The sequence below is a fragment of the Pogona vitticeps genome, chromosome 5 (assembly GCF_051106095.1).
Source record: "Pogona vitticeps strain Pit_001003342236 chromosome 5, PviZW2.1, whole genome shotgun sequence".
In the NCBI taxonomy this organism is placed as follows: Eukaryota; Metazoa; Chordata; class Lepidosauria; order Squamata; family Agamidae; genus Pogona; species Pogona vitticeps.
Window position 1 is genome coordinate 49,045,631 of NC_135787.1, and position 26,964 is coordinate 49,072,594.

The 26,964-nt window shown below is 38.1% G+C and overlaps 1 protein-coding gene across 1 annotated transcript in view; it reads right to left on the bottom strand.

The window, feature by feature from the left end:
- Positions 1 to 512: 512 nt before the first annotated feature.
- The window catches only part of LOC144583214 (uncharacterized), a 386,279-nt gene continuing 359,827 nt past the window's right edge, over positions 513 to 26,964 (bottom strand). Inside the window, exon 3 of the mRNA XM_078376657.1 lies at positions 513 to 701. Coding sequence (XP_078232783.1) covers positions 534 to 701 — 168 coding nt within the window. The 3' untranslated portion in view covers positions 513 to 533. The remainder of the gene's footprint in view (positions 702 to 26,964) is intronic.

Sequence of the window (26,964 nt, forward strand, 5' to 3'; positions counted from 1 at the left end):
TCTTCCAGAAATTGTGAGCTTTACAGTTTAGCTGCTGTTCATGTCCAGACTGGAAGTGCCTCCCCTCCCAGTAACATCATTTCTACTCATTATGTTATTTTTGAAATGCAATATCACAACATATTTGGTACCAGAAAGGAAGGATGGAAGAAAACTCAATAAAACTGAAGAACATGGAAGTGGCTGTGTTTACTGAGAGATTCCTGGAAATGTAGTCAAAATGTAACATTTCCAGTTTGAGGGGAAAAGTGGTGAGACAGGGAGGAGTTATTTATAAGCTTGGCCATTCTGCTGCAAATTAAGAAGGAAAACCACCAGCTCCACCACTGCTTAATATTGCAGATGAGATTTGTTGAGAAAAAACTCTCTGCCACCCTATCTTATTATGGCAAGCTGCTGACATCCTGAAAATTGTTAGACATTGCCCAGCTCCCAAAAAGTAACTGAAAATACCTACCTCTCATGTGGGATAAACATGGAAGATATATTCATGGGAGATAAATTTGGGGAGCTTTAAAGATCATGTCAAACATTTAGATGCCAAATGAAGAATCCTGTTGTTGTTGTTGTTGTTGTTGTTGTTGTTGTTGTTGTTGTTGTTGTTGTTGTTGTTGTTGTTGTTCTTCTTCTTCTTCTTCTTCTTCTTCTTCTTCTTCTTCTTCTTCTTCTTCTTCTTCTTCTTCTTCTTCTTCTTCTTCTTCCTCTGGGTTATGAGTGTGGGTTATTGTGCCCTCCATCTACAATTCAAAATGCCAAGAAATAGCTTGATACTGTTGCACACTCTGGTACCTGTATTGCCAGCAGGAAAAAGGATGCTAAACCTTATAAAGCAAACCACCAGTTTGATGACACCAGTTGTGCTTTGTTATAGCTATTCAGTAAACATTATCTCAGGATTTCCCAGACCAAACAGTATCCTTACTTGAGTTTTCAAAGTAGAAATCAGGTCCTTGCTTGATACTGTCCAAACTTTTGAACCTGTCACTTCTCTTTCAAGATGAGTAAGACTGGTTGTGAGCTATTTTAAACTGGGCTAGTCTGAGGTCTCCTCTTTCTGAATGAGGTGGTAAAACAGTTAAAAAAAATCATAATTTAAACATCCTTTGTCAAAACTTCCCCAAATTGGACGCAGAGCAATAATAGTTGTCTGCTGCAACTGTGTAACATTAGTTCTAATCCAAAGTCCCATTTAAAAGTTATATATATATATTGTTTGGGGGGCCCCAATTTTAGAATTGCCTTATAAAAGGTAGATTTGCTCTGCTACATAATATTATTACTGCACACTCATGCAGCAATAATGTTTATTTGCAGATGTATACAATACTAATTGTTACTAATGTTTATTTGCAGTTACAATAATGTTTATTTGCAGATGTATACAATACACTTTGTTACTAACTTAAATACTGTCTTTCAATTGTTGTAACCTGCCTTGATTCCTTTTTAAGGAGAAAGGTTAAAATATTTTAAATGTTTAAAAAACCCAAAATAAATATGAATCATTATTGTAGACATGGATCATCAGTGTCTTGCAACCATTCCAATTTGATTTCTAGATATAGTTTCACAAAGCTCCTAACAAAATATCTAAAGCCATAGTAAATATGCACTTGGTCTACATTAAAATTTGTAGCCTGCGAGAAATCAACAGTTGAATTGAAATATGTTTTTATTTTAAATTGTGACAGAGTGCGGTGCAGTGAATAGTGTCAGATTAGAACTCAGGAGATGTGGGTTCAAATTGTTGTTCAACACTGGAAACTCACTAAGGGGTGACAATGATAAACCATGCCTTAAACATCACACATACCTAAAATATTCTATTAGGGTCACCATAAATTAGAAGCAACTTGGCAGCACATAACAATAATAATTTACTGACATTGTAGTATGTTCGGTGATGTGCAAGTAAAAATATTGCTAATGTTTATGTGTGGGATCTATACTTTAGTCCTCAAAGCACTTTGAAATTTTAGGGGAACAATATTTCAGCAAGACTATTTTAAAATAAGGCTGCAGTCCTGAAAAGCAATGCTCTCCCATTGATTCACTCACCTCAATAGATTTACTCAACTTGAGGTTGTAAACTCAATTTACACAAGATTATTTTCCTCAGCATTAGAAGTATTGATCAGCCAAGACCTTTCCTACGATCTTCACCATGCTATACTAGGCATGATGTTTAAATGCAAGCATTTCTTACATTTAACTTTGATGGCATGCTGGGGTGGATGTTCTAATTATACAATTCTCTGTGGTGCTTTGTACATGGAACCCCTTGAGTTCTATTCCTCTTTACTAGATTTCTCAAGTAATTGGCATCAGTGGTGCTGCATACTCACCGAGACTATACAGCAATGGATTTCAAGACAGGTGCCAAACAGTAGGCTGGGTAGGCCATTAATCTGATCTAGTCTACAGCAGTTCTTTAAATCCTTACAAATGCTCTTTCAGTTCTTATAGAACAAAATCTCCTCAATACAGAAAGTGAAATAAAATCATGAGGTGATTCATTACTCTAGCTCAGATTCTGAAACTCTGCTGTGTCAACCATCATTAGATTTTTTAAAATATGGCTTGAGCAGTTTTATCAGAATGTTAAAAATCTATTCATGAGATACATGTTTTAATCCTTGTACTGATTCTGCAGGACAGAACGGAGGCAAAAGACAGCAGGAACACACAGAGGCTATTATGAATATATGTGAAGAAAAACCCACACTGGTGCTACTTCAACAGCAATTTTCCTCCCTTTGGCACTGCCATAGTACTTTTATCCTGACCAAGTTATAAACAAGCTAGAGATTTGATTAAAGATGTGAACATGATGCTTGAGAATCACAGCACTTGATTTTTCAAAAGTGGAAAGGCATTTTGCTCTCTCTCTCTCTCACTCCCACTCACTCACTTACTCTGGATTATTTTGTGACTTAAATGCATTGTGTTTGTGACATCTTTTGGTTTTTATGCTTCTTTATGCTACCCTGATGATCTTTTATGAGAAATGAGTTTGAAAAGTATTGGTAACTAAATAAGGGATTTCCTTCTTCATCCAGTTGCATGGTGATAATTGTGCAGAGATAAATGAAATCTCAAAATAAACTACTGTACTGCAATTGATAATTGTTGAGGCCATGTACCTTCTCCTGTTCAAGTTAGGTGATCAAATTATGTCATGTAAATAGTACAAGGACACTAGAATTCATTCTCTGCTGAAGGACGGACTTGACGACAATGCCTTCGCTCCAGAGGTTGTTAAAGAGCTTTTTTTTTACAATTATCACACATTATTGTCCTGTGGATTTTACACCCACAACCTACTCATATCTATGAAGAAGCATCTCCTCGAAAATGACACATAAACAACCCTACTTAGTTTCCACTGCTTTAAACAGTTTTCTTTTGCTTTTTGCTTTTTTAAATCTTGGAAATGTGATTGATAGGAAAGTAACAGTTATACAATTGTTTAGCCCTGGGAAACCATTATCGAAGCTATTTCAAATATGTGTTTGAACTGTAGAAATAAAGCATTCAAAATTTTTCAGGAAGCCCATATGCCTGATGATGGAAGTGGGCCACAATTTCCTTATGGTTCTTCTGTTTTATCAGGGTTCTTCTGTTTTAGTGACAGCTGTCATTTACTGTATCATTTCTTGATACACCAAAGAGCTGGTATCAGATTTTTATTCACAGGAATTACATATGAACAGATGAATAGGAAATGTGTCACCAGTACAGTTTAATGCAAGCTCACTCAAATGGGAGTTCTTCTGACTTCAATGGAACCTGTTTGTAGTTGACTTCCCAAACTTTGGCATCACAGATTCCATCATTAAGCAGGCTGCCTGGGGCTGATGGGGTATGTGCCAGTTTCACAGTATAGGATTCCAATTTTCAGAGCTGGGATTCTTATGCTCCTAAATAATATAACTAGTGGCCTAACTTACAGAACTTGTATAAGATATTCAGTACTAATTATTCACTGTATATAATGAATACTTCTGAACTATTACATAATTGCTAAGATTTATCATCAAGTACCGTGCTGCCTCGCTTGACAAGGATAATCCATTCCAGCGAAATCGCTGTAGAGCGAAATCCTCGTCAAGCGAAATAAAAAAGCCCATTGAAATGCATTGAAAACCGCTCAATGTGTTCCAATGGGCGAAATACCTCAGCGTCCAGCAAAGATCCTCCATAGGGTGGCCATTTTCTGCTCCCTGTATAGTGAGGAATCCATCCCAAAACACAATGGGGAGCCATTTTACACAATGGGCAGCCATTTTGAAGACCCGACAATCAGCTGTTTTGATCGTTGTTAAGCAAAAAACTGGTTCCCAAAGTAGGGAACCAGTCATCGTAAAGCGGTTTTTTCCTATGTAAACATCATTTTGCGATCGCTATAGCAATTGAAAAAAACCCATTTTACAGTGAAAAAACCGTCATGCGAGGCACCACTGTAGTGGATTACTGCTTCATAAATAGAGTTTTGTTTCATGGAGATCATTATAATTTGCCATTATCTGTTTTAGATGGAAAATACTATTTTTCATCATTTTATTACAAAGGGCATGCAAGATATTTAGATTAGTTTTATCTGATTCTTTAAAATTTCATGTGTTTTGTTTCTAGCCTTTTCCATCCAATTTCCATGAGATCTGCAGACATTCTGCTGCCCTTCCATGGGACCATACCTGTGAATTTTCACAGTAAAATAAAATAAAAATGAAGTGGCTTCAAAATGAATGTGGTCCTAAAAGGCATACTAACTTAGCCTCACCAGTATGGAAAATATCCTGTGTTCTTATTCCAGCTCCTTATTGCATTTCATTGTTCTGCAAATAATATATTTAATACTCAAGGGCCCATTGATCATTTCAATGTTACCCTTAAACCTTCAAAGAAAGAAATCTTGCAGTTCTGGAACTGAGAAGCACAAGCCTATCCAGCCTTGAACAAATTGTACAGTGCCAGAGCACCCCCTAGAAGAAGGGAAAGGTAAATGACTTCTGAGTGTTTTACATCTAGAAAACCCTGGAGAGGGCTTCCATAAATTGGAATTGACTTCATGGCATGTACATTTTTTATTATACTTTGGTGAAATTTCCTGACCTAACAGATTTTAGGGCCCTTAGAACAGCAGCATAGAACATCTCTAGAAGAATAAAGAAGCAAATATTCTAAAGACGTATTTTGATAATTGACCTCCATTCAAAGGGCAAGTCACATGGCGAAGAGCTCTGCCTTCAGTGCCTGACCACAACATCTACACATTGAGCACAGGATCTGGAAAGTGAAGATCTAGCCTTGTACATCATAGTCTGCCCATTTTCAGATGTTGCATTTTGTCAGGGTATAGAATTTTATAGGCCTGAACCCATATATGTTTCATTAACGAGCTGCCATTATGTGCAGATGAAAGAAAAGCTGAATCATCCTAAGCTGATGCAATGAGGTGAAACCAGAAAGAGCCCAGGTGCAGAGATGAGGTCACCTGGAACCCGATTGGACTGAACAGAGACAAGATTATGTATAAATATGGACTGTGTCTGTGAAATGTTCTCTTCTTCTGATGTGATTTTCTGCCACGCATGCTGTCGGACTGTGTGAAGATTTCTAGATGTGCTGTAGAGACCTGCCTGTATATAAGTGTACATATATGTAAATATAACCGTCAAAGAAGAACTGGTAAAGTGTCTTCATTTACTCTGCGCCAGAAGCGTAACACATTTCATACACAGATTCCCCAAGGGGCAGGAGATGACAAAATCCAAGTTATATGGGGACTGAGCATAGTCCTCTTCACCTTCCAGGTATGGATACAAGTGTTAGAAGAGGGAAAACTATCATAGATTTTGCAATCTAAGCTTTTCCTATTCAAAGCTTTCCCTTTACTCCAATAACCTGTGTACCATTGACCTTTTTTTAAGATTATGGTAAGGTTTTTAAGGCAAAAGATATTTTTTGGCAGTTGATTCAGGTGTTCAGTGTTAGGTCTTTTGTGCTGGTCTCCCATCTCCCACCTCTACTGACTACTCTGGCTAAAGCTGATGGGAGTTGCTGGCCATCAATATTTGAAGAGAGAACTTCTATGGAATGATATGCTTGACTATTACCTTGCTTTGTACTAAACTCCTAGTTTGATACAGATCAATCGATTCTTTAACCATCTCATCTTACATTTTAATTTCTAACAGGTGGTTATACATTCTCTTGATTATTTTATCTTTTGAGCCTAGTAAAGCTTTATCAAATGTCGTTTGTTCTAGATAGAAACCCTCTATTTTATCTTTACTATATCTGGATTCAAGCTGTGCTCTGGACCACTAGTCTATGTATATATTCTGTATTTCTAACTCTTCTTTAGGCCTTAGCTCACAGTTGTTTTTCAATAAATCTTGATATTTTAGGAGCTTGACATTCGTCATTCGATTGGGTTGAGTAAAGGCCTCTATAGGTGATACCCATACTGGTATTTTTTGGTAAATTTGTTGTATAGTCTTTGTCCAGTTTCCTAATAAAGCTCTTCTTATCATGTAAATTAAAGTGTTTTTGTTCTTTACTTTTTTTATACCACAGAAAAGCATGCTAACCACACTGCAGATGGTTAAATAATGCATGATTAAGAGGGCACAGAATATAGAACATAATATTGATATTGATCAATGGTTGCAAATATGGCAAAATAATAGAAAGCACACAAAATCTGTTAACTTTAAAGAGAACATATATAAGATGTTTTACAGATGGTATGTGACTCCTGAAAAATTGTCAAAGCTGTATACAGATGTATCAAATAGCTGTTGGAAATGTGAAACACATGTGGGAAGCTGCTATCATATGTGGTGGACTTGTAGAGTAGCGAAACAATATTGGATAGGAGTATGTACTGTGTTACAACAAATATTGCTTTGTAAGGTTCCATTAACCCCAGAACTGTTTTTATTGAGTATGATACCAGATAACATAAATAATGCAAAGAAATATATAGTTTTTTATATATAGTTACCACAGCTAGAATTCTTTATGCTAAAAATTGGAAAAGTCAGATGGTTCTGAAACAAGAAGATCTTATGGAGATGATAAAGGAAACGGCAGAAACAGACATCTTATCAGAAGTGATGGAGGACTATCCATTACAAAAGGCAACAAAAAGATGGGACTTATTTCACAAATGGTTAGAGTCATCAGATATTGCTCGAATAACATAGATCTAAATGTGAACTAAAATATGGAAAGCAGAAAATAGTAGAATAGCTGAGTTTGAATCTTGATATTGCAATACGAATAGAATGGATGTTAGTATACTTTTGTTTCTCCTCCCCCCCAACTCAAATCCTCTTTCCTTCCCTTTTACCTTCTGTATCTCATATCCCAACCCAGGTTACCCTAATAATAATAATAATAATAATAATAATAATAATAATAATAATAATAATAATAATAATAATAATAATAATAGTTGTTGTTGTTGTTGTTGTTGTTGTTGTTGTTGTTGTTGTTGTTATTATTATTATTATTATTATTATTATTATTATTTTAAAAAAGATACAGATCAATCAATTCCAGATGTATTGTATATCTTCTTATTCGGCAACTTACTATTTGGATAGTTGATGCAGACTTTTAATAACCATGCTGTTAAGTCATTCTATCAGATCTTATGATTATTGATCAAATGGAGAAAAAAAATTAAAGTCAAAAGGGAGAGCCATACATTTCTCAGCCTTCATATAAGGCATCTGAGAAGAAATCTGAACAAATTTTAGAAGTAAAATATTTCTTTTTAAATCCTGTTGTCTAATTTGTGTACAGAGATAATTGGGTTAATAAATGTTGGCCTAGTGGGATTTGATATGGTTTTAAGTAACTTTCCTGAATCTAGTCTGCTAGAATAGGCAACTGCATTGTTTGAATTATGAGAATTCCAAACAAAGAGCATTTTCATGTTGTGCAACATCAGGACCTTTCCACAGGCATTAAGATAACATTTGTCACAGGTATATAACATCTATGATACAATTACAGACTAGTCTGAAATTCATATAATAGACTATTTGGAAATTCACATAAAGTTAATTGATTCATGGAAGATCAATAAATTTGTGGAAGTAGATAGACTATGTGGGGATTCAATCAGGAGCAAAAGCTTATTTTAGCAGATCAGTGCTATTTCAGAAAATGATGTTTGTGTGTGTGTACCTGTGCATGTGTGTATTCTGAGGTAAATCCCCAGAAAGAAAGATGAGGATGTACATTTTTCTCTTTAGTGGCAAGGATGGAAGGAATTTCCGGCATTCTTGATAGATGACTGTGTTTTGTGCTGTCAAGTCAGAACTGACTTATAGTGACCCTAATAGGATTTTCAAGATAAGTGAGATATTTAAGGAGTGGTTTTGGCAGTTCCACTCCTCAGTGAATCTCCATGGCTAAGCAGGGGTTCAAACCCTGTTCTCCAGAGTCCTAGTCTGTCACTCTGTTTACTATACCACAGTGGGAATCACTGATAGAAGAGTAATTGGTGAGAATTGTCTTTTCTAGCAAGAAGGAAAGAAAGAAAGAAAGAAAGAAAGAAAGAAAGAAAGAAAGAAAGAAAGAAAGAAAGAAAGAAAGAAAGAAAGAAAGAGAGAGAGGAGAGGAGAGGAGAGGAGAGGAGAGGAGAGGAGAGGAGAGGAGATCCCCCCCTATTTTGCACAATATGTTGTAATTTATGCAGTTCACACATTAGGTTGACTTCTGCTTTATTTTAGAATCTGATGTCCTTTGATGGAATGTTTGCATCTTTCTGAACAAACAGCCCCTCCTTCTGTGCCTGGTGCTATGGCTGTGTGTGTGTGTGGTTTGCTTATCATAGGAAAAGGATTCTAATGACATTTGAGCCAAATTATGGAAACCTTGAAAGGGGAGAAAGGATGTTCATCTCACTTTCATTCAGATTTGAGAAATCTAACAAACCATTAAAATTCCTTGGTGAGATGTCTCATCATGTTAAAACAACCCAAATCAACAAGAACAAGGAACTTGGCAAGTGTGTTTCCCCTTTGTTCTTTTGATGTTTGCACCTGAACCACTGGAACCTTGTTTTGATTAATTTCAGTGGTAGTGTTGCATAAGACACATTGGACAATGCACCTGTAAAGATCTAGTGAAGGATCATCAAGCATTCATAGGACATGCCCTCTTCTGCTTTGAGAGTCTCAAAAGAGATTACAGAGGATATTGTTTTTCATCTCAGTCTTCTCAAGTTTCCATTGCCTTTTGATCATGACAAACAACTTCTTACAATAATATTTTTCTTTCTGGATAAAACTTTGCCTTCTTTCAAGGAGTTGTTGACAGATATGTTACCTACATAAGAATGATGAACAGTGAAAAAACAAATCAGACTATTGAAAATAAGGATCTATGAACAATTCCATCCACTCTGTTGTCTCTGCAGAGCTGCTACTTTTCTGTGCAACCTACTTCCTACTATAGATCAACAGCTTAAATATAAGGACCAGAATCCTATTAGATTCGTGAAGCATAAATCAGCAATTGTACAAGTAGTGCCTGCAATCTAGCTAGCTGTCAATCACATGCTCTGACATGCCCAGAGTTCTGCAATCAGTCATATACTGTACCTGGTCATGAGACAAACATTTGAGAATGTACATAACTTCAGTACATAGCAGAGAAAATAAATCAAGAGAAAAACATTGAGACAAAATAAAATATAGCCAGATTCCTGCTGGTGTTCTGAGATCAGTGTAATCTATGACTAGACACAGTCACTTTATATTCATATCTAGAAATATGAAATATGACCTGTGGCACCCATTCCTACCACTCATTGGTAAGGGGGGGAGACTTCCTGTCACACTTCTGCATCAGAGTGGTTTGCTGCTCAGGGAGGCAGGGAAGGACCATTTAAGTTTCTGCCAGGATTGGTGCAGTGCCACCAAAGAAGGACTCGAGCTCTGCACAGAGCCCGGTGAGTGGGCTGGCTGGTTTGGGGGTGAGAATTGGGCTACCTTGGCTCCTATGGTGCCCTGGGTCATAGATGGGAATACAAAGTGCCCGTATCTACTTGTGACGTCTTATTTCAGATAATAGACACAATGTCAGAGTGTGTCTTAGTAGCATGTTTCATCACATACTCAATTATGCAACTGAGATGTAGCCTGGCACCCCACAAATGAGCCACAGTCAACCATCACAAGTTACATAAAACTTACACAAACATCAATAGAAGAGTACAAGTATATGCTTGTTTCATAAGCACAAATTACAAATACAGTAGTACCTCGCAAGACGATTACCCCGCAAAATGGTTTTTTTGCTAGATATTGCCTTTTTGCGATCACTATAGCGATTCGCAAAATGGTTTTTCCTATGGGGGATTTCGCTGGATGATGATTTAGTCCGTGCTTCACAGACCGTTTTTTCACAAGACGATGATTTTTACAGCTGATCGGCGCTTCGCAAAATGGCTTCCCTATGGGTGATTTTCACTGGACAATGACTATTTCCCCCCATTGGAACACATTAAATGGGTTTCAATGCATTCCAATGGGGAAACGCTTTTCGCTAGACATTGTTTTCACAAGACAGCGATTTCAATGGAATGGATTAACATCGTCTAGTGAGGCATCACTGTAGGTCTACTCTAACTGTGACTTACTTTAGAATAGTAAGTGATTGTTAGAGTAGGTCAACTTGAATCAATGAAACTCATAGAGCAGATGACTTAGTAAATCCCTATTGATTTAATGGGCATACTCTTCTGTGATTTACTAAGCTGAGGAACATGATTTTGGTCATAATATTTTTGTATCTTAAGTAACGTGGAAAGAAGAGCATGAGAGGAATAAATTCTTTCTCCTGCCTCTGTTCTTGTATGTCAAAAAGCTGTTGTTCCTGTTGTCTTTCACAGATATCTACCTGTGGCTACACCTGCTGGACAGGATAGAAATGGAATAATTTCACATTCACCCAGGAACAAATTTAGTTCCTATCAGCTTTTCAGTCAGAAATAGGTTGCTATGCTTGAAGTCTGTAAAATGTTACAAACTTTTCTTCCTCCTGCTGAGCTTACCACCACTACTTCCTGAAGAAATTACATGTGTCATCACTGAGAAGAATGACCTCCATGGCAACATAATACAAATTCAGAAAATCACTATGGTTTCAGAATCTGAACCCACAATGGAAATTCAAAGTTATGTCACTGAAGACTATAGAGGATCAATGAACTAAGGCAGGAAGCATTAGTGTGTTAAGCAATCACGTCAACTCCTTTTCTCCCTTTCCATTTTTCATACTCTAAGTCTTTGATGAAAAAGACCTTTTGAAGTCAGCAGATCTTGAAGTCTGATTGTTTCATCCGTGTATCAGATGATATAGGGCGGGAATTAAAACACCACTGACAGAGGCATTTCAGTCTACTTGGAAGATTTAAACAGGAGAATAAATGGAAGTTACATGAAAAATCATTTTGAAACAAAACTCTTATTAAAGGTGCATAAGAATTGCTCCTTCGGTAAAGCCAATTGCAAAAAAGAGAAGGTTTTTCTACTATAAGTCTAAAAATTATATTGCTTATGAACATGGTACCTCCTGAGCAAGTAATTTCATATCAATGATCTCCTTGATGAAGTCTACAATTTGACTAAATTTCAAATACTTTAAATGTTGCTACAAGTTCAGGCAGTTGAAATGTGCTGAAGATCCACCTTATGCATGCATTTTTTTCTTTGCAAAGGAATAACATATATGTGTCAAATTTTGGTGAAAAACAGTTGATATACTTTGTTCAGCTTTATAGAGGAAAGGTGCTTTTCACTGGTTTTGTGAGGTTCTGAAAAATCTTTCAAAGTATTGATCCTTTCTTGCCCCATTAAGTCACATGGTGTGAGGCGAGGAGTCACCTCAGCCAGGTTCAGAAGAGTATACTGTCCGACTCTCAAACAAAGACAGAAGAAGAAGAGACAGGAGTTATTGAAAGGGAATTAAGAAAATTAGAAATAAGGAAAGAGACAGAAGGGGTGGGAAAAGAGGAGGATAAAAGGAGGGAAGAAGAAGAGGGAGAGGAGGAAGCATGTTGGGGAAGAGAGGAGAAAGAGGAAGAGAAGGAAGAGCTTGTGGAGTTGATTCAGGAAGACCCTTGGACAGGAGAGTGGGTGGAATTCAGAGTACCCCATAAATATGCCGAAAATGAATGGAGATGGCAGATGCATAAAAAGCCACTTTACTGGGGGGAGACTGAGGAGAGAAAGCAAAGGAAAGAATATAGAACATGGGTAAAAAGGGAAGAACAGAGAAGAGAAAGACAGAGATGTATAGTGAACCCAGAGAGATCCCGTGGGCCCAGCCCCTTCTCTCCAATGGAGAATAGTTCATGGCTTGACAAAGAGGGAACACCAAGAAGGTTCAACTTGCAATCCTCAAATCTGAAGTTGACAGGCAATACACCAGAAATACTGGGCGCAAAACCCAAGTGGGCCCAAGATGTTACCAGTTGTTCCCCGTTGTATCATGGACAGTTACTCCGTTTTAATAATGTTAAGACTTATGATTTATTGTTGAATTTGGAAGAAGATAAATAAGACTTAAATGACACTGAAAACATCTTAATCAATAAACCAGTTTTATTAGAAGATTTTGGTGTAGCGTCTGCTTTGGGCAAGTTATGAAAAAGGAGGTAGAAGAGAGGCGGCAAGATCACACATGGGAGCAATTTCTGGTAAAGTCACATCAGCCACTTCTGTAAGCAACAGAAAAACATGAGTCAACACAGGAAAATATCCCTAGCATGACTTATTTATAGAACCATAGAATAATTGCGTTGGAAGGAATCTATAAGGCCATTGAGTTCAATCCCCTGCTTAATGCAGGAATCCAAATCAAAGCAGATCTGACATATGATTGTCCAACTTTCTCTTGAATACCTCCAGCATTGGAGTGCTCACCTCTCAAGGTCATTGGTTCCATCATTGTACTGATCTAACAAGAGGGTTTTCCTCATAGGTAAAGGTAAAGATTCCCCTTGACAATTTTTGTCCAGTCGTGTTCGACTCTAGGGGGTGGTGCTCATCCGCGTTTCCAAGCCATAGAGCCAGCGTTTGTCCGAAGACAATCTTCCGTGGTCACATGGCCAGTGCGACTTAGACACGGAACACTGTTACCTTCCCACCGAAGTGGTCCCTATTTATCTACTTGCATTTGCATGCTTTCGAACCGCTAGGTTGGCGGGAGCTGGAACAAGTGACGGGAGCTCACTCCGTCGTGTGGATTCTATCTTACGACTGCTTGGTCTTCTGACCCTGCAGCACAGGCTTCTGCGGTTTAGCCCGCAGCGCCACCACACCCCTATTTTTCCTCACACTCAGCCTAAATCTGGGTTCCTGTAGCTTGAGCCATTATTATATGCCCTGTATGCTAGGATGATCAAGAACAGTTCCTGCCCCTCCTCTGTATGACTGCCTTACAAGTATTTGAAAAGTGCTATCATATCTCCCCTCAGTCTTCTTTTCTCAAGGCTAAACATGCCCAGTTCTTTCAATATTTCCGCATAGGTCTTGGTTTCCAGTCCTCTTATCATCCCTGTTGCTTTCCTCTGACCTTGCTCAAGTTGGTTGGCATCAAGTGTGGTGTCCAGAACTGGACATGGTAGCCTAGATGAGGCCTAACCAGTGCTAAATATAGGTGGACTAGCACCTCACAGGATTTTATTTCTAATCCGGTTTTGTGGAGCTTTATCCAGTGTAAGACTTGTGGTCCTAAGTCAGCAGTGTTTTTTTTAAGTGTTTTATTCATCTATAATATTTCTGGTTCTGGTGAACTTTTTTCAAAGCTCCAGATTAAAGTGTACCTTTAATATATATCATGTACTTTTATTAATGCCTCCTTTTTTCATCAACAGCAAACATAGTGGATCCACTCTGGATGGGAACTCCAGTCTGAGGAGGAGACAAAGGACAGCCTTTGGTGGTCTAGATTATGTTCTCTGCAACTGCCTCTTGCCCCCTATATGATACACATAGACACGTGTGTATATAATGTATATAATGTATATGCATATACAGGTACAGTATATATTTAAAGAAACATTGTGGCAACTAGATGTTTTTTCTGTTGAGTTACTGTTACCCTACAGATTTTTTTGTTGCTGTGGAGGCAGATGGCTTTTTGGTGTTGCAGAATAATAAAGTTGTCTTTTTTTGATTGTCAGACAGAAATTCTTTGGTTCGTGAACTGTTATTCTTGTAATGCCTAACAGTCAGTAGAATGCCTTAATCTAAAAATTTTATCATATCTTAAAAGCAATCTGCCAAAAAGAACTTAGTTGACCCTAAAGCATTCTAAAGCTACAATTACGTTTAGGAGCTCATTGTTATTTCAGATATAAGTTGGATGTAATTGCTTTTGAGAATAGCCATCGCATTTTGAAAGGTTTGTTGTTTGCATTAAAATCACTAGATCCACGCAGTGTGAGCTATTTTGTGAGCCCATTAATGGTACACTTCTTTCCTGTTTCCTTAGGCCTACCTATCAACCTGCCTCAAAGGCTTTGCTTTTACCCACTCTGGTGCATATCACTTATACCACATTTATCATAAAAGTAGCTGTTGATGATGGATTTTCTATTCAGTCCTGAAGATGAAATTTTGTCTCTGTACTGGTGTTGGAAACTTAATTGGTTTTATTAACAAGCTTCTGTACAGCTTTTAACACAGGCCTGCAGGAGAGTGATAACACTACAGCAGGATTGTTCATAGGCCAAGAGAAGAAAGGTGTGAGGGAAGCCCTTGGAGGTTGATTTGTAATCAAGAAGACAGCATAGCATAAGCCACACAATTAATTCACTGTATAGGGAGTAATGTTCTTGCAAATAGTCACTACTATTACAACATTCATTGACCAGTTAGACTCTGACAAAATCCTACTGAGTTTAAACATCAGTGTAATGGAATTTGCATAAATCTTATTGGTGAACTGCCACAAGATAATATATTAGTGTGGGCATTTCCTGTTGCATGCTGAGACATGTGCCTCGGTGCATAAAAGCAAATGCTTACACTAGCTTCCTAACTTGCAGCAATTAGTCAGTGAGTTTTATGCCTGCAAGCATAGTTAACAGGATTTTGGACACTATGTACCATCATACGATTATAGGGCTTAACTGGAAGGTTTATTCTCTTCCTAACTGGGTGCATGGAGGTACAATATGTATATCTCTGCTGGCTGTTAAGCTAACATTCTCAACAATGTTCTTCTCCTGCTCATTATTTGACATTTTATTGAATTATAATTTGTATTACAGTACTCTCTGTTCTAGGGACATGGTGGTGCTGCGGGTTAAACCGCAGAAGCCTCTGTGCTGCAAGGTCAGAAGACCAGCAGTCGTAAGATCAAATCCACATGACAGTTAGAGCTCCCGTCGCTTGTCCCAGCTCCTGCCAACATAGCAGTTTGAAAGCATGTAAATGCAAGTAGATAAATAGGTACCACCATGGTGGGAAGGTAACGGCGTTCCGTCTAGTCATGCTGGCCACGTGACCATGGAAACTGTCTACGGACAAATGCTGGATCTACAGCTTGGAGAGGGGGATGAGCATGCCCTAGATTTGGACACGACTGGACTAAATGTCAAGGGGAACCTTTACCTTTACTCTCTGTTCTGGTGCCACAGAATGCTCATTTGCCATCTTATCCACTGAGCAGCTTGATGATGTTGCTGCTTTGTATAGTTTACCTTTGTGTTGCTTCTTTAGATATTTTTGTACCCTTTGCTGATTTAGCTGGATAGCTCAGTGGTTTAGGTATCTGGCTGGGAAGTCAGAGGTTGGGAGTTTGATTCCCCACTGTGGGCAAGCTGCACAGTCCCAGGATGCCCCACGTCTGTGTATTCTCTACCTAGAAAACCTTGGAAAGGGTGGACATCAGTCAGAATTGACTTAACAGCACACAAGTATTGTGATTATTGCTGTTTTTTCCTCCATATTGTTTGCCCATATTGTTTGTCAGCTTTATGTGAAGTGAGGACTTTCAAGGGAGAATGAGTGGTAGAGTTCTTTGTGTATAAACTTTCATCTAAGGGGTAGTAGACTCAACCTCGATTCTTTTCATTTCCCATCTTACGGACAATATTTGGAAAAAATGGCAGATGAGTATTATCCTCTAGTGTGTTGGACATACATTTTCTTAAGAACCTTCAATCTCAATGTCTTAAAGATTGTCATTCAGCTCCCCAGAATTCTGTTTTCCATTGTATGCTTTGTTTTATTTTGTTTCTTAAAATCATTACATGCAAGCACTCCACTTCTGAGCAATGAGAGATTTCTGGGACCTATTACTGACCTAACTCAGAATTCTGTTTCCTAGGAAAATGTTCATTGGAGGCTTATGGCATTTCTGTAATATTAGTTCATTTATACACAGAAACACACACACAAAATATACATACATACAGGCTGAGCATGAGAGAAGTGTTGACAGCTATGGGCTTAGATTGCTTCTGTTTTCTCAGAATTCTTAATTAACATATTTATTTGGGCAGGTGGAGGGAAACTTCTTTTAAAATCTTGTCAATGGCTATCAATGAGCAGAGTGACCACTCAGCTAATGTATATAACAATAGGAAATCTGTCAGGATAAACTTGCCCAACTGGTTAGACTTCTCTTAATAATCAACTCATTTTACCCACCAGCTGAAATCCTGTTGCAAATCTTCATTGGTATACTGGGGATGATGTAAGCAATAGGCAGGCAAATTGCAGCTGATTAAAGGCAATTTGGGGGGCATACAACTTCTACACAAGGTGATGAAGCTACCACAAAAATGCCAACAGAAGTTTTCAATCAGTGACAATTTGCCTCTGCTTTGCACCACAGGATTTCTGCCAATTTTTTTGCACAATCATACTCATTTGGTTTAGGGGAAACTTTGAAAGATCATTTAGAATATATCTCTTGAGCATACCCAAACTCATCCAGAAGCACTGAGCCTTAGTACATGGATAAGAGACAATGAGGAAATATCAGGAATCTCCATGTGGGCTAGGAAATGAATCTGCCTGAGGTCTGGAGATCTGCTGCCACTAGGCTAGAAGGACATATAGTCAAACTTATTAGGCAGTTCTCCATTTGCCTGTATTTCTGGTTCAGGCTTCTCCGCTTACAACAAAAGTGAGTAGTGGTAGAATAGTTCTTTATGTTTCCTCGTCTCTTCCAGGAATCATTTTAATAACAGCTATCCAGTCTAGATGAGGGCTAAAGTTAGGAGTGAAAAAGAAATTAACAATGAAGAAGAACTTTAACAAATTATCCTAGTTTGTGGTTTCTGTCAAAAAAATATATGACAAAGATATCTTACAAAAGCACACATATATCTTTCATTAGATTGAAATTCTGTGTACCAGATTTTTTTAAAAATTATTTGCAAGTACATGTACATGAGGAAACACATAGATACTTGAAAACTGTCACATAAAACAGCAGAAAATGTATTAAAACATATGCATTAAGAAAAATGCATAAAATTACATATGTTAGGAAATGTGAACAGTAAAAAGCACACCCACATTTCTCTGCATTAAAAAACAAACAAACCAGAAGTCTTGTAACTCTATAGGGAATCTGCATGAAGTTGGAACCCTGCAGGGATTTGGAGAAATGGAATTAAAATTATACTGATAAAATCTAAACCAACAACTAAACTATAGAAGAGAGGGCTTTTCAAGGGGGACTTATGGGCAATTACTCCAGGCCTCGCATATGAAGCAGGCTTTAGAAACAGTAGAAGCACACAGACATTGGCACTGTTGCATCATTTCCAGCTCTTTTATTTCATGATCCCGCAAACATCAGCTCCATAAACCTAATAGAGGGATAAAACATCACAAAACTCTATGGGTTGTGGCAATGTCATTTTATCATAACAGCATGAGCAAAATTTTGCAGCCACTGGTAGAACTAACAATAGTAAATCAATCTTGACTCAACCATAACCAGACTTGCTTTTATTATAATATTTGTAGCCCACCTTTTTTTGCTCCCTCCAAGGAACTCAAGACAAGACCATTCTTCCTCAAAATGTGGTATCCTGAAGTTTTAGTGAGAGCTTATTCAAATATATGCTCTGCAAGTTTCTCTGTTCAATTATTTGTCAGTATAAAACATTGATTCCCAAACGGGCAGCTGATGCCTCCTGGGGAGACATGAAGAAATTCCAAGGATGTGTGCAAAGATCCAGAGAGAACAAGTTATAAAAGGTCAGATGACAGCACACTGGTGTGGTAGACTATAATGGCAAAGGCACAGGCCAGGCCATGGTGAGATGAAATAGGAGCACAGTACCCTTTCCAAAGAGCAGCTAAGTTAAGCAGACAGATGCTGGCATGCACAGTAAAGAACTTTCCACACACACACCCATTGTTGTTTCCTTCAGTGCAGCAAGAGGAAGAAAAAGACAGGCCCGGGACAAAGATGGATGGAAGGAAATAAAAGTTAAAATGACCTTGGCGATCCACTGTTCATAAACTCATATGTCCACTGGCCACCCATCACCTTACCAGAAGTGATCTTTGAGCTCTATGACTCCAAGGACCTCCCTTGAAGACAAATATTTGAAGAAATATCTGGCTTGGGTGAGTGCCAGCCATGGATGAGAGGCATGTGGTCTCCTGTGGTAGGAGAGAGGGCAGGCAGTGTATCCGAGTACACAAGAGAAAGAGAACGTCAGAGGCCAAGGGAAATTGTAGTAGGTAGCCATGGACACTTCCCACTATTGTCCACCAGTTATCTTCATTTCCTGCTCCCTATCTATGTCCTAGTGGAATTGGAGTGGTGATGCTTTCTCCCCCACAACCCCAATTCTTGCTGGGTAAATGGCACAGGAACCCAAATGACAAATAAAGACCAAGGAAGGTAAGGGCACTATCCTCTGAACACCTATGTGGTGTCAATTCTATCCCCACCACTGTTTCATAATTGCTCTTGTGCCTTGAAATATCCAATTACTCGGTCCTACATTTTTCTTCAGGAACTGGTATATTTAAAAAAAAAACCTATGTGACTAGTTTTTTTAAAAAAACTAAGTTTTAATATTTATTTTTTAATTTTAAATCATGACTTTAAAATCCCAGGTGTAGAAATTAGTGTGGGCGGCATATAAATAAATAAATAAATAAATAAATAAATAAATAAATAAATAAATAAATAAATAAATGGTGGCAAAAATGTGGTGAGGCATGAAGATTTGTCAGAAAACTAAAGGTGAAGGGATGATGCCGAAACAATAAGCATTCTCTGCTGTGAAGGAATGGGAGGATCAGAGAGCATGGCACATAGTGGTTTGAAGATAATTTACACTATGGATCTGCTCTGAGATTTTCCAAATGTAGCACAGTTTTCTACCTCATCTAACTCTGCTAGTTTCAGATTGCAAAGGAGAACCAGCATTGTCCAACCACTCCTGAAATAATGAGACGAATACAGGTGATGGAGTTAACTAGGGCCACACTTTATTAATTTTAACTTTTAACCACCCTCAAATGGCAGAGGGGTCTGAATGTAGTGACAATTCCTGGAGAAGGTTACAGGGGTACCTTTTACCCCTTCCCTAACCTCCAAACAGGCAAGTCCCAAGCCTCTGGTCAGATCTGTCCCTTGGACAGTTCATACCTGGCTGGCTAAAACTGGGAAAACCTCCCCATCTGCCAAACATCCAATCCTCTAGAACTTAGACGGGCAGTATACAAGGCCATCCCACCATGCATCCCTCAAATCTCTGGATGTGTGACTGATGTAAGCATGGCTCAGCCAATTAAGTGCCACAAACGTCCCTTGGCTGAACAGTGTGAGATAGGTGAAAATACGTCTGCCCACCTTTTATATGTCAACCAGGTGAAATGGACCCAAAATTCCTGTCTGGTCCCAACGGGACCATCAGTTACACTGGACCTAGGACAGATGGGCAGGAATGCCAATGAGGAAAGAGGACTGGCTGGGGGCAGTCAAGCACAATAACTGCTCTGTACGTCCTGTCCCCAGCACAGCCGTTTGGTAGAACTAATTGGTACCTCCACCTGCCTGACTCAATTTGAAAGGGGTAGGTGCATGTTTAGCACCGGTGGAGGTAAACATTCTCAACTAAGTTATACACCACAGTAATACAGTCACGTTTTCCATTATTATTTGTTCCATTCCTAGAACAGGATATTCTTCTACCTTTCGATAATCTTATTTTTGTATCTGTTATTATTATATATTTTTTTTAAAAAAGCAGAAAAAAGATGAAATAACTTTTAGAATATTCCACAGGTAGCTTGACATTATTTTTTTTACCTTTAATCAGCATTCAGAATCCTGTTCTGGATTTCTGCTGGTATAAGTGTAATTTTGTAAATTATGGTGGCAAATTGTCAATAATTAGTGCGTTGCTGCTGCATTTCTGCTTGTGTGCCAGTTGTATGACTTGTCATGAGACTAGAAATGTAACAACTTGTTTATTTATGCAATTATTCTTAGACCCTCAGTAGGATTCTGGCCTTCAAATCCTAACATTCTAATGGTAAATGTGTCTATTTTGTGTTGTTTATAAGTAAAAGGTAAAGGTAAAGGTTCCCCTTGACAATTTTTGTCCAGTCGTGTTCGACTCTAGGGGGCGGTGCTCATCCCTGTTTCCAAGCCACAGAGCCAGCGTTTTTTCTGAAGACAATCTTCTGTGGTCACATGGCCAGTGCGACTTAGACACAGAGCGCTGTTACCTTCCCACCAAGGTGGTCCCTATTTATCTACTCGCATTTGCATGCTTTCGAACCGCTAGGTTGGCGGGAGCTGGGACAAGCGACGGGTGCTCACTCCATCGCGTGGATTCCATCTTGCAACTGCTTGGTCTTTTGACCCTGCAGCACAGGCTTCTGCGGTTTAGCCCACAGCGCCACCACGTCCCTTGTTTATAAGTAACAAATGCATATTTACTCCCCCCCAGCTGATAGCAAAAATAGTGCTGACCCAAGATACTATGAGAAGGAGGCAGAGGGGGCTCTCAAATGAATATTTGACAGTAAGTCTCTCAGGATCTTAAAAAAAACTCCGAAGAATATATGGCTCATTCTTTCTTAGAATAGCTATATCTTGGTGGCATACAAATGGCATTGCTTTGAATTTCACATGACTGTAAAGGAAGACAGTCTGTACTCCTGAGTACATAAATTAAGTAATCTAGATGCTAATTGTTTTTAGCATAGCTAGTAAATCAGATTTCCAGAGAATATTAACTTTGAAGGCAGAACAAACACAGCAAAATGTCATTAGAGCTTTTTTTTAAAGTATATGTGACCTGGATGGAAGAGTGCAAAAGCAATTAAGTGAAAACAAATGAATGTTAATTATTTTACCAACTAGGTGCCTAGGAAATATATTCAAATACTTTGAATGGACCACTGATTGTATATATGGGGAGGGGCCTGGAAATTAACACGGAGAAATAATAAGTTTAAAAATCATATTAGTATTGGAGAAAATGACAGAATTATGTATAAAGTCACACTAACAAGATTATTGATTTTTTTGTTGTACTGTATATAAAGCATCTTTACTATGCAAAAGACATCGGTATGTTTCTGACTATCAGACTCATAGCCAGTCTTTACAGCTTACCATTTGCATTTTAAATAACAGAGACTTACCCAAGGTTATTTAATGAAGATGTAGATGAATGATGATCAGAACACAGACTCTTCATGTTCATAATTAACACTTTTGATTCCGACTGGCCCATAAGAGTGAAATGGAATATGCTGATGGGTTGAGATTGATTTATTTATTTTGGAAGAAATGTCATCATGGCTTAGACTTGGGTGTTTGACTGAACCATATTCTTGATGAGTTCAGAAACCTTTCACAAATCACAGGCTGAGTAATCCAAAACAGGGTCAAAGACAAACTGGATGACAAGTCTTCCAGCTCTTGCCAGCTTATGACATTTGGCTGTGTAGGATTGGAAGAGTGAATTTTCTAACCTGCTCTTCATAATAGATCTTGGTACCCCCCCCCCACTGATGTCAAAAGTGTTTGGAATTAGCTATGCCAGTTCTAGTCTGGCATAGGTTGCAAGCACAATCTGGGGGTGCTTTGGGGAAACAAAGCAGCTGTAGAAAATCCAGAGCTAGCATTTTTCTATAGTGGAATGCTCTTTTTTAGGGTCTTGTGCCAGCCAGGCATGGTAGGGACAACACCAGAGATAACTTTCTACCCACTAAGTCTCTGGTAGATTCTGTCAGGGACTCTGCAGTGGCAAAGGGTCAATGCAGAGCCTCCTGAGTCACATGCTTTCCTCTTTGCAGCTACCTTCAAGAGATCATTGTACTGTTAGATTGGGAAAGCAACCAAAATCAGAATAAAAATGTTAATTTATTTTGACCAAGAATTCAAAGGCAGTGGAATTATTTGCCTAACATGCAAAAAAAAATTTATTTGATTGAGGAATTTATTTTATAAATGGGCTTTTAAAGCCAGCTGTCATAAACCACAACTAATAAAAAAAAGTTTACATTTTTAAATGTCTTTTGAGATCATTTTGCAGACAGGTAGTTTGGAGAGCTTTGATACAGAAGTCAGAAGGTCAGACTATAATCAGTTGAAAAGAAGCTTTTACATTGTACTGGATGGCTGTTTTTGGTAAAGTGTTTTATACTTAATACAGCTTTTAGAGAGACATCAGACAAAGCATTTGGTTTTGCTGTAGACCTGTTATGACAATGAAGGAGAGATAAATTTTAGTGTGTAAGCACAGGAAAAAAAGACACAACAGAGATTTCCCCTTCTGGGAAACAGATATATGGCAGATGATGAAAGAGGATAAAAGGTGCTTTTTATTGTAGATGGAAAGAATGAGCCAGAGCCATCAGGGCTAACAACTTCAACGAACATGAAATGGAGTTATTAGAAGAGGATGAAAAGAAGTATAATAAAAAAGCAGGAGACAATAAAGTTAGGGAGATTAACAGGCTGGAAAATAACATCAAAGCATAAACTTATAACAGAGAAGTACGGTTGTTTATGAACCCATAATCCATTAGTTAAGATAGTTGTGGAACCAATAGTTTTTCACTGGAGTTTTACTTATAAAGAAATGAAATGAATATCCAAGTTAATATTCAGAGCTACAGTAGAAAGAATGTGAGCAAATTTTATTCTAAGGTCTGTGGTTTTGTCTTAGCTATGCATGAATCTCCGTGTCCACGCTAAAGACACAAGTTGGTTCTGGAACAAAATGGAAGATATAACAGGAGGGCTCATTTACTGGACACTAGTCAGTGGTCATGTCCTTCACTAGGGTAAAAATGAGCACTAGGAGATTCAAGCAAGCAATGTGCATTATCTCTCCATTTCTTGGTTTTTTATTTTTCTTTCCTAACTTCCATTCAATATGTTCACAGGCATATGTGTTCCCAATTAGACTGGAATTTTTCCCCATTATTAAATTTGTTCAACACTTCTGCTCCACTCAAGCATCCTGATACCACTTCTTGTTTCTCAGTGGCTTGCTTTTGTCTTCATCCCTGTTTGCATGCATCCTTTTGAATTTGCTGTTAAAGAAAACTGGTGCTATTAGATAAAACAAAATTTGTGGACACACATATTTTAACATAAATGTTCCTGTTCTGAGCTTCTGCCAGCCTGTCATACATTCCACCAGAACACTCCATTCCCAGACCAGTCCTAACATTAAACAAAATGTGGTCTTCATCAACTCAAAGAGCAGCTCCTAGGAAGTAGGAGCAGAGAATTGGGAAGGGAACCATTTGCTACTCGGATGCCCCTGCACCATCTGAACTAGCTTGCTGCCTTCAGGTGTACCAAAAAATGCTGCTCCACTCACAGATGCTAGCCTGGTTGACTTCCGCAACTGGAATGGGAGGCAGTGTCATCCTATCCTGCACCTCAGATAGCAAAATGTTTTTGGTTGGCCATTCCATTCCACTCTATTCTTCTTTTTCTTCTTTATATTTACTCAATGTTGTCATTTAGTCGTTAGTCATGTCCAACTCTTTGTGACCCCATGGACCAGAGCACGCCAGGCCCTCCTATCTTCCACTGCCTCCCGGAATTGGGTCAAATTCATGTTGGTAGCTTCAGTGACAATGTCCAACCATCTCATCCTCTATCGTCCCCTTCTCCTCTTGCCTTCACACTTTCCCAACATCAAGGTCCGATTTACTCAATATCCCATGGCAGCTGAACATGTTAACTAGAGCAGTGCAGATTTGTGTTTTTGGATTTGGATTGTTTTGCTACCTAGGGAATTCTGGGAGTTGTAGTTCAACAAATACAGAACTATAATCTCTAGTAAAAACGTTGGTTCCCTAAGGTTTACTTAAAGACATGTCATTTATCTGCAACTCTCAGGATTCCCTCTTGATTCTGAAGGCCAAATTATACATTAGAATTACAATAAGCCATCATTACAGCTAGATCATATTAGCATCCAACAGAGATAATTCAGTTAGTTCTTCTTGTCCTGAAAATCATATTTGCAATAGAAAAATGTGCTCGTGGCCTGAAGACCAGACACAAGGTAATCTGCAAATTATAAGAAGTAAGGCAAGTTCCTGCTCTGACAGGCACGTGCAATCAGTACTTGGGGAATTCCTAATGCTGGACTCAGTCCTCAGTGGCCCATTATTGGCTCAATTCTGGGTGTTGTTCAGCCACCTATCCTCTCAGAGCAGTGATTCCCAACCTCGGGTCCCCAGATGTTGTTGGACTAAAACTCACAGAATCCTTCACCACTAGCTGTGTTAGTTAGGATTTCTGAAACCTGCAGTCAAAGAACATCTGGATACCCAAGTTGAGAACCATAGTTTTAGAGGAATGACCTGCCTGGAAGTAGCTAAAGCAGAGGAATATGGATGGCCAAAGATACCAATATGTAGGCTTGTTTCAGTTTTTTTTTTAATATAGCTATTATGTGATGTAAACATGCCTCCAATGCAAGTGTACATTTGTAAATGCAACTTGCAAATTAAAAACATTACTTTTATTTCATGACAGTCCTCAATTTTATTTTGATAATGTATTATTAAAATTCACAGTACTTTCACTTTCTTTGCTAAGCCACTGAGAGGAGAGAGCCACAGCCACACTAGCTGTGTGATTATTTGATGTAGAAATAGTCTCCCAACTAGGCAGCTATGAAGAGAGGAAACAAGCAGACTCTCTCCAATTAGGCAAGCAGGAAGTCTCAATTACTGGCCTAGAGAAGGGAGACTGAACACTTCCCAGGACAATAAGATAATTATCATGTTTCCACTCACCCGCCCACCCACCCACTGTTTCATAAAGAAAATAGGGAAAATACAATGACAAGCAACTTTAAACCACTTATATGAAATCATGCTTATAGAAAGAATAAAAACAAGCCATAGGGAAGCTGCGCTGTATCTTAAAGCTGAGCATGAATATTTTATCATGTAGCTCTGTATTTTACCTCATATATTTGAAGAGGTGGACTTGTCCATGAAAGTCAACATTAAAATATAACAGTTAGTCTTTTAAGGTGCGACAAGGTTTCTGTCTATTTTATTTTTTTATAAAGTTTTTCTTTGAATAGTCCCTGGTATGCCAAATTTTGGTACACCTTTTAAAAATATCATTTTCATGAAGAGTCTTGGGACAATGCAAAAATGTTGTTGCAGGACACATTTTGGAGATAATTTCTTTGTCCATGGGTTCATTTACACTTGCCAAGTTGTGCCCTTTGTTTAAGTGTATTACAAACTGTTTCTGAGGACATGCTGGAGCCATTCTCACTTCTTCCACAGCCCATTTTTATTTTTGACAGTTCTTTTTTTACTTGTTCTGACTTTTTTTCCTCTCAAATAGAAACCAATTGTATAGTGTTCTGCACCTATTCGGGGCTCAATCGATCAATAATAAAAAATATTCTCCTTAGGTCATGGAAGTTTTTGGAGGAATTGCATTCGTTAAACCTCAGTTGCAAATCTAATTTTATGTACTGGGAAAACAAAGCTAGCACGCTACCTCAGAGTGGACATAACTCCAGTTACAGTTATGCTGTAAACATGAACGAGAAACATATCATTTCAGCAACAGAGACCTTGCCTTTGGAATTTAAAATCAGATCCAGCAGAATGAAAGAAGACAGTAGAGTAATGTGAAGGCAGCTTATTCATACTGCACATCTGTGTGATCCGTGTATATTTGTGCAGAATAATATTCTTAATAAAAACAATAAGGGTAAAAAAGGGCAAAGAAAAGGAAAAGAAAAAGAAAATTGCAGCAATATAAGATTTCTAATGAATAGCAGTAGCAGATGATAACTATCCAAGCAGCAATTGTTATTTTAATACTGAGTTCCAAGCACTATCCCTATTAAGGTAGTTTATATATTAAACAGATAGTCTTTAATGTTTACTTGATTTTAAAATACTCGATTGTATTTTAATTAGCATATAGTTTAATTGTTTTTTATATTCAACTTATGTTTTTAATTCTCTTCTTTTTAATATTATGAGCTGCCTGGTCCCATTATTAGGAGAAATGCAGCCTATCAATCAAACAAATAAACAAACAACATCTTATATTATTGATGCTGCTGTTTGAGTAGTTATTTCTTTTCATGAGAGCCTGCATTTTAGTGTTGGTTTCAGAATTGTTCTGAAAATAATAAAAAAATTAAAAATCACTTTTTAGTGTAATTCTTGTTTTAATTGTGCATGCTATTTGTTTTATTTTTTATTGCTCCTCATGAATAACTATGGACAAGTGTTTGTGAAAAACTGCATATCTATGTGGCCATTTAATATTACAAAGACAGAGAATTGCATAGAAAGAAGGAATTTAAGGAGACGTTCAAGCAACCTTTGATCTCCAGTGATATTGCTGTTGGTCCTGCTCAACCTAACAGATGTTTGTACCGATACCCACGTTGATCTTTACTAGTTCAAGCAT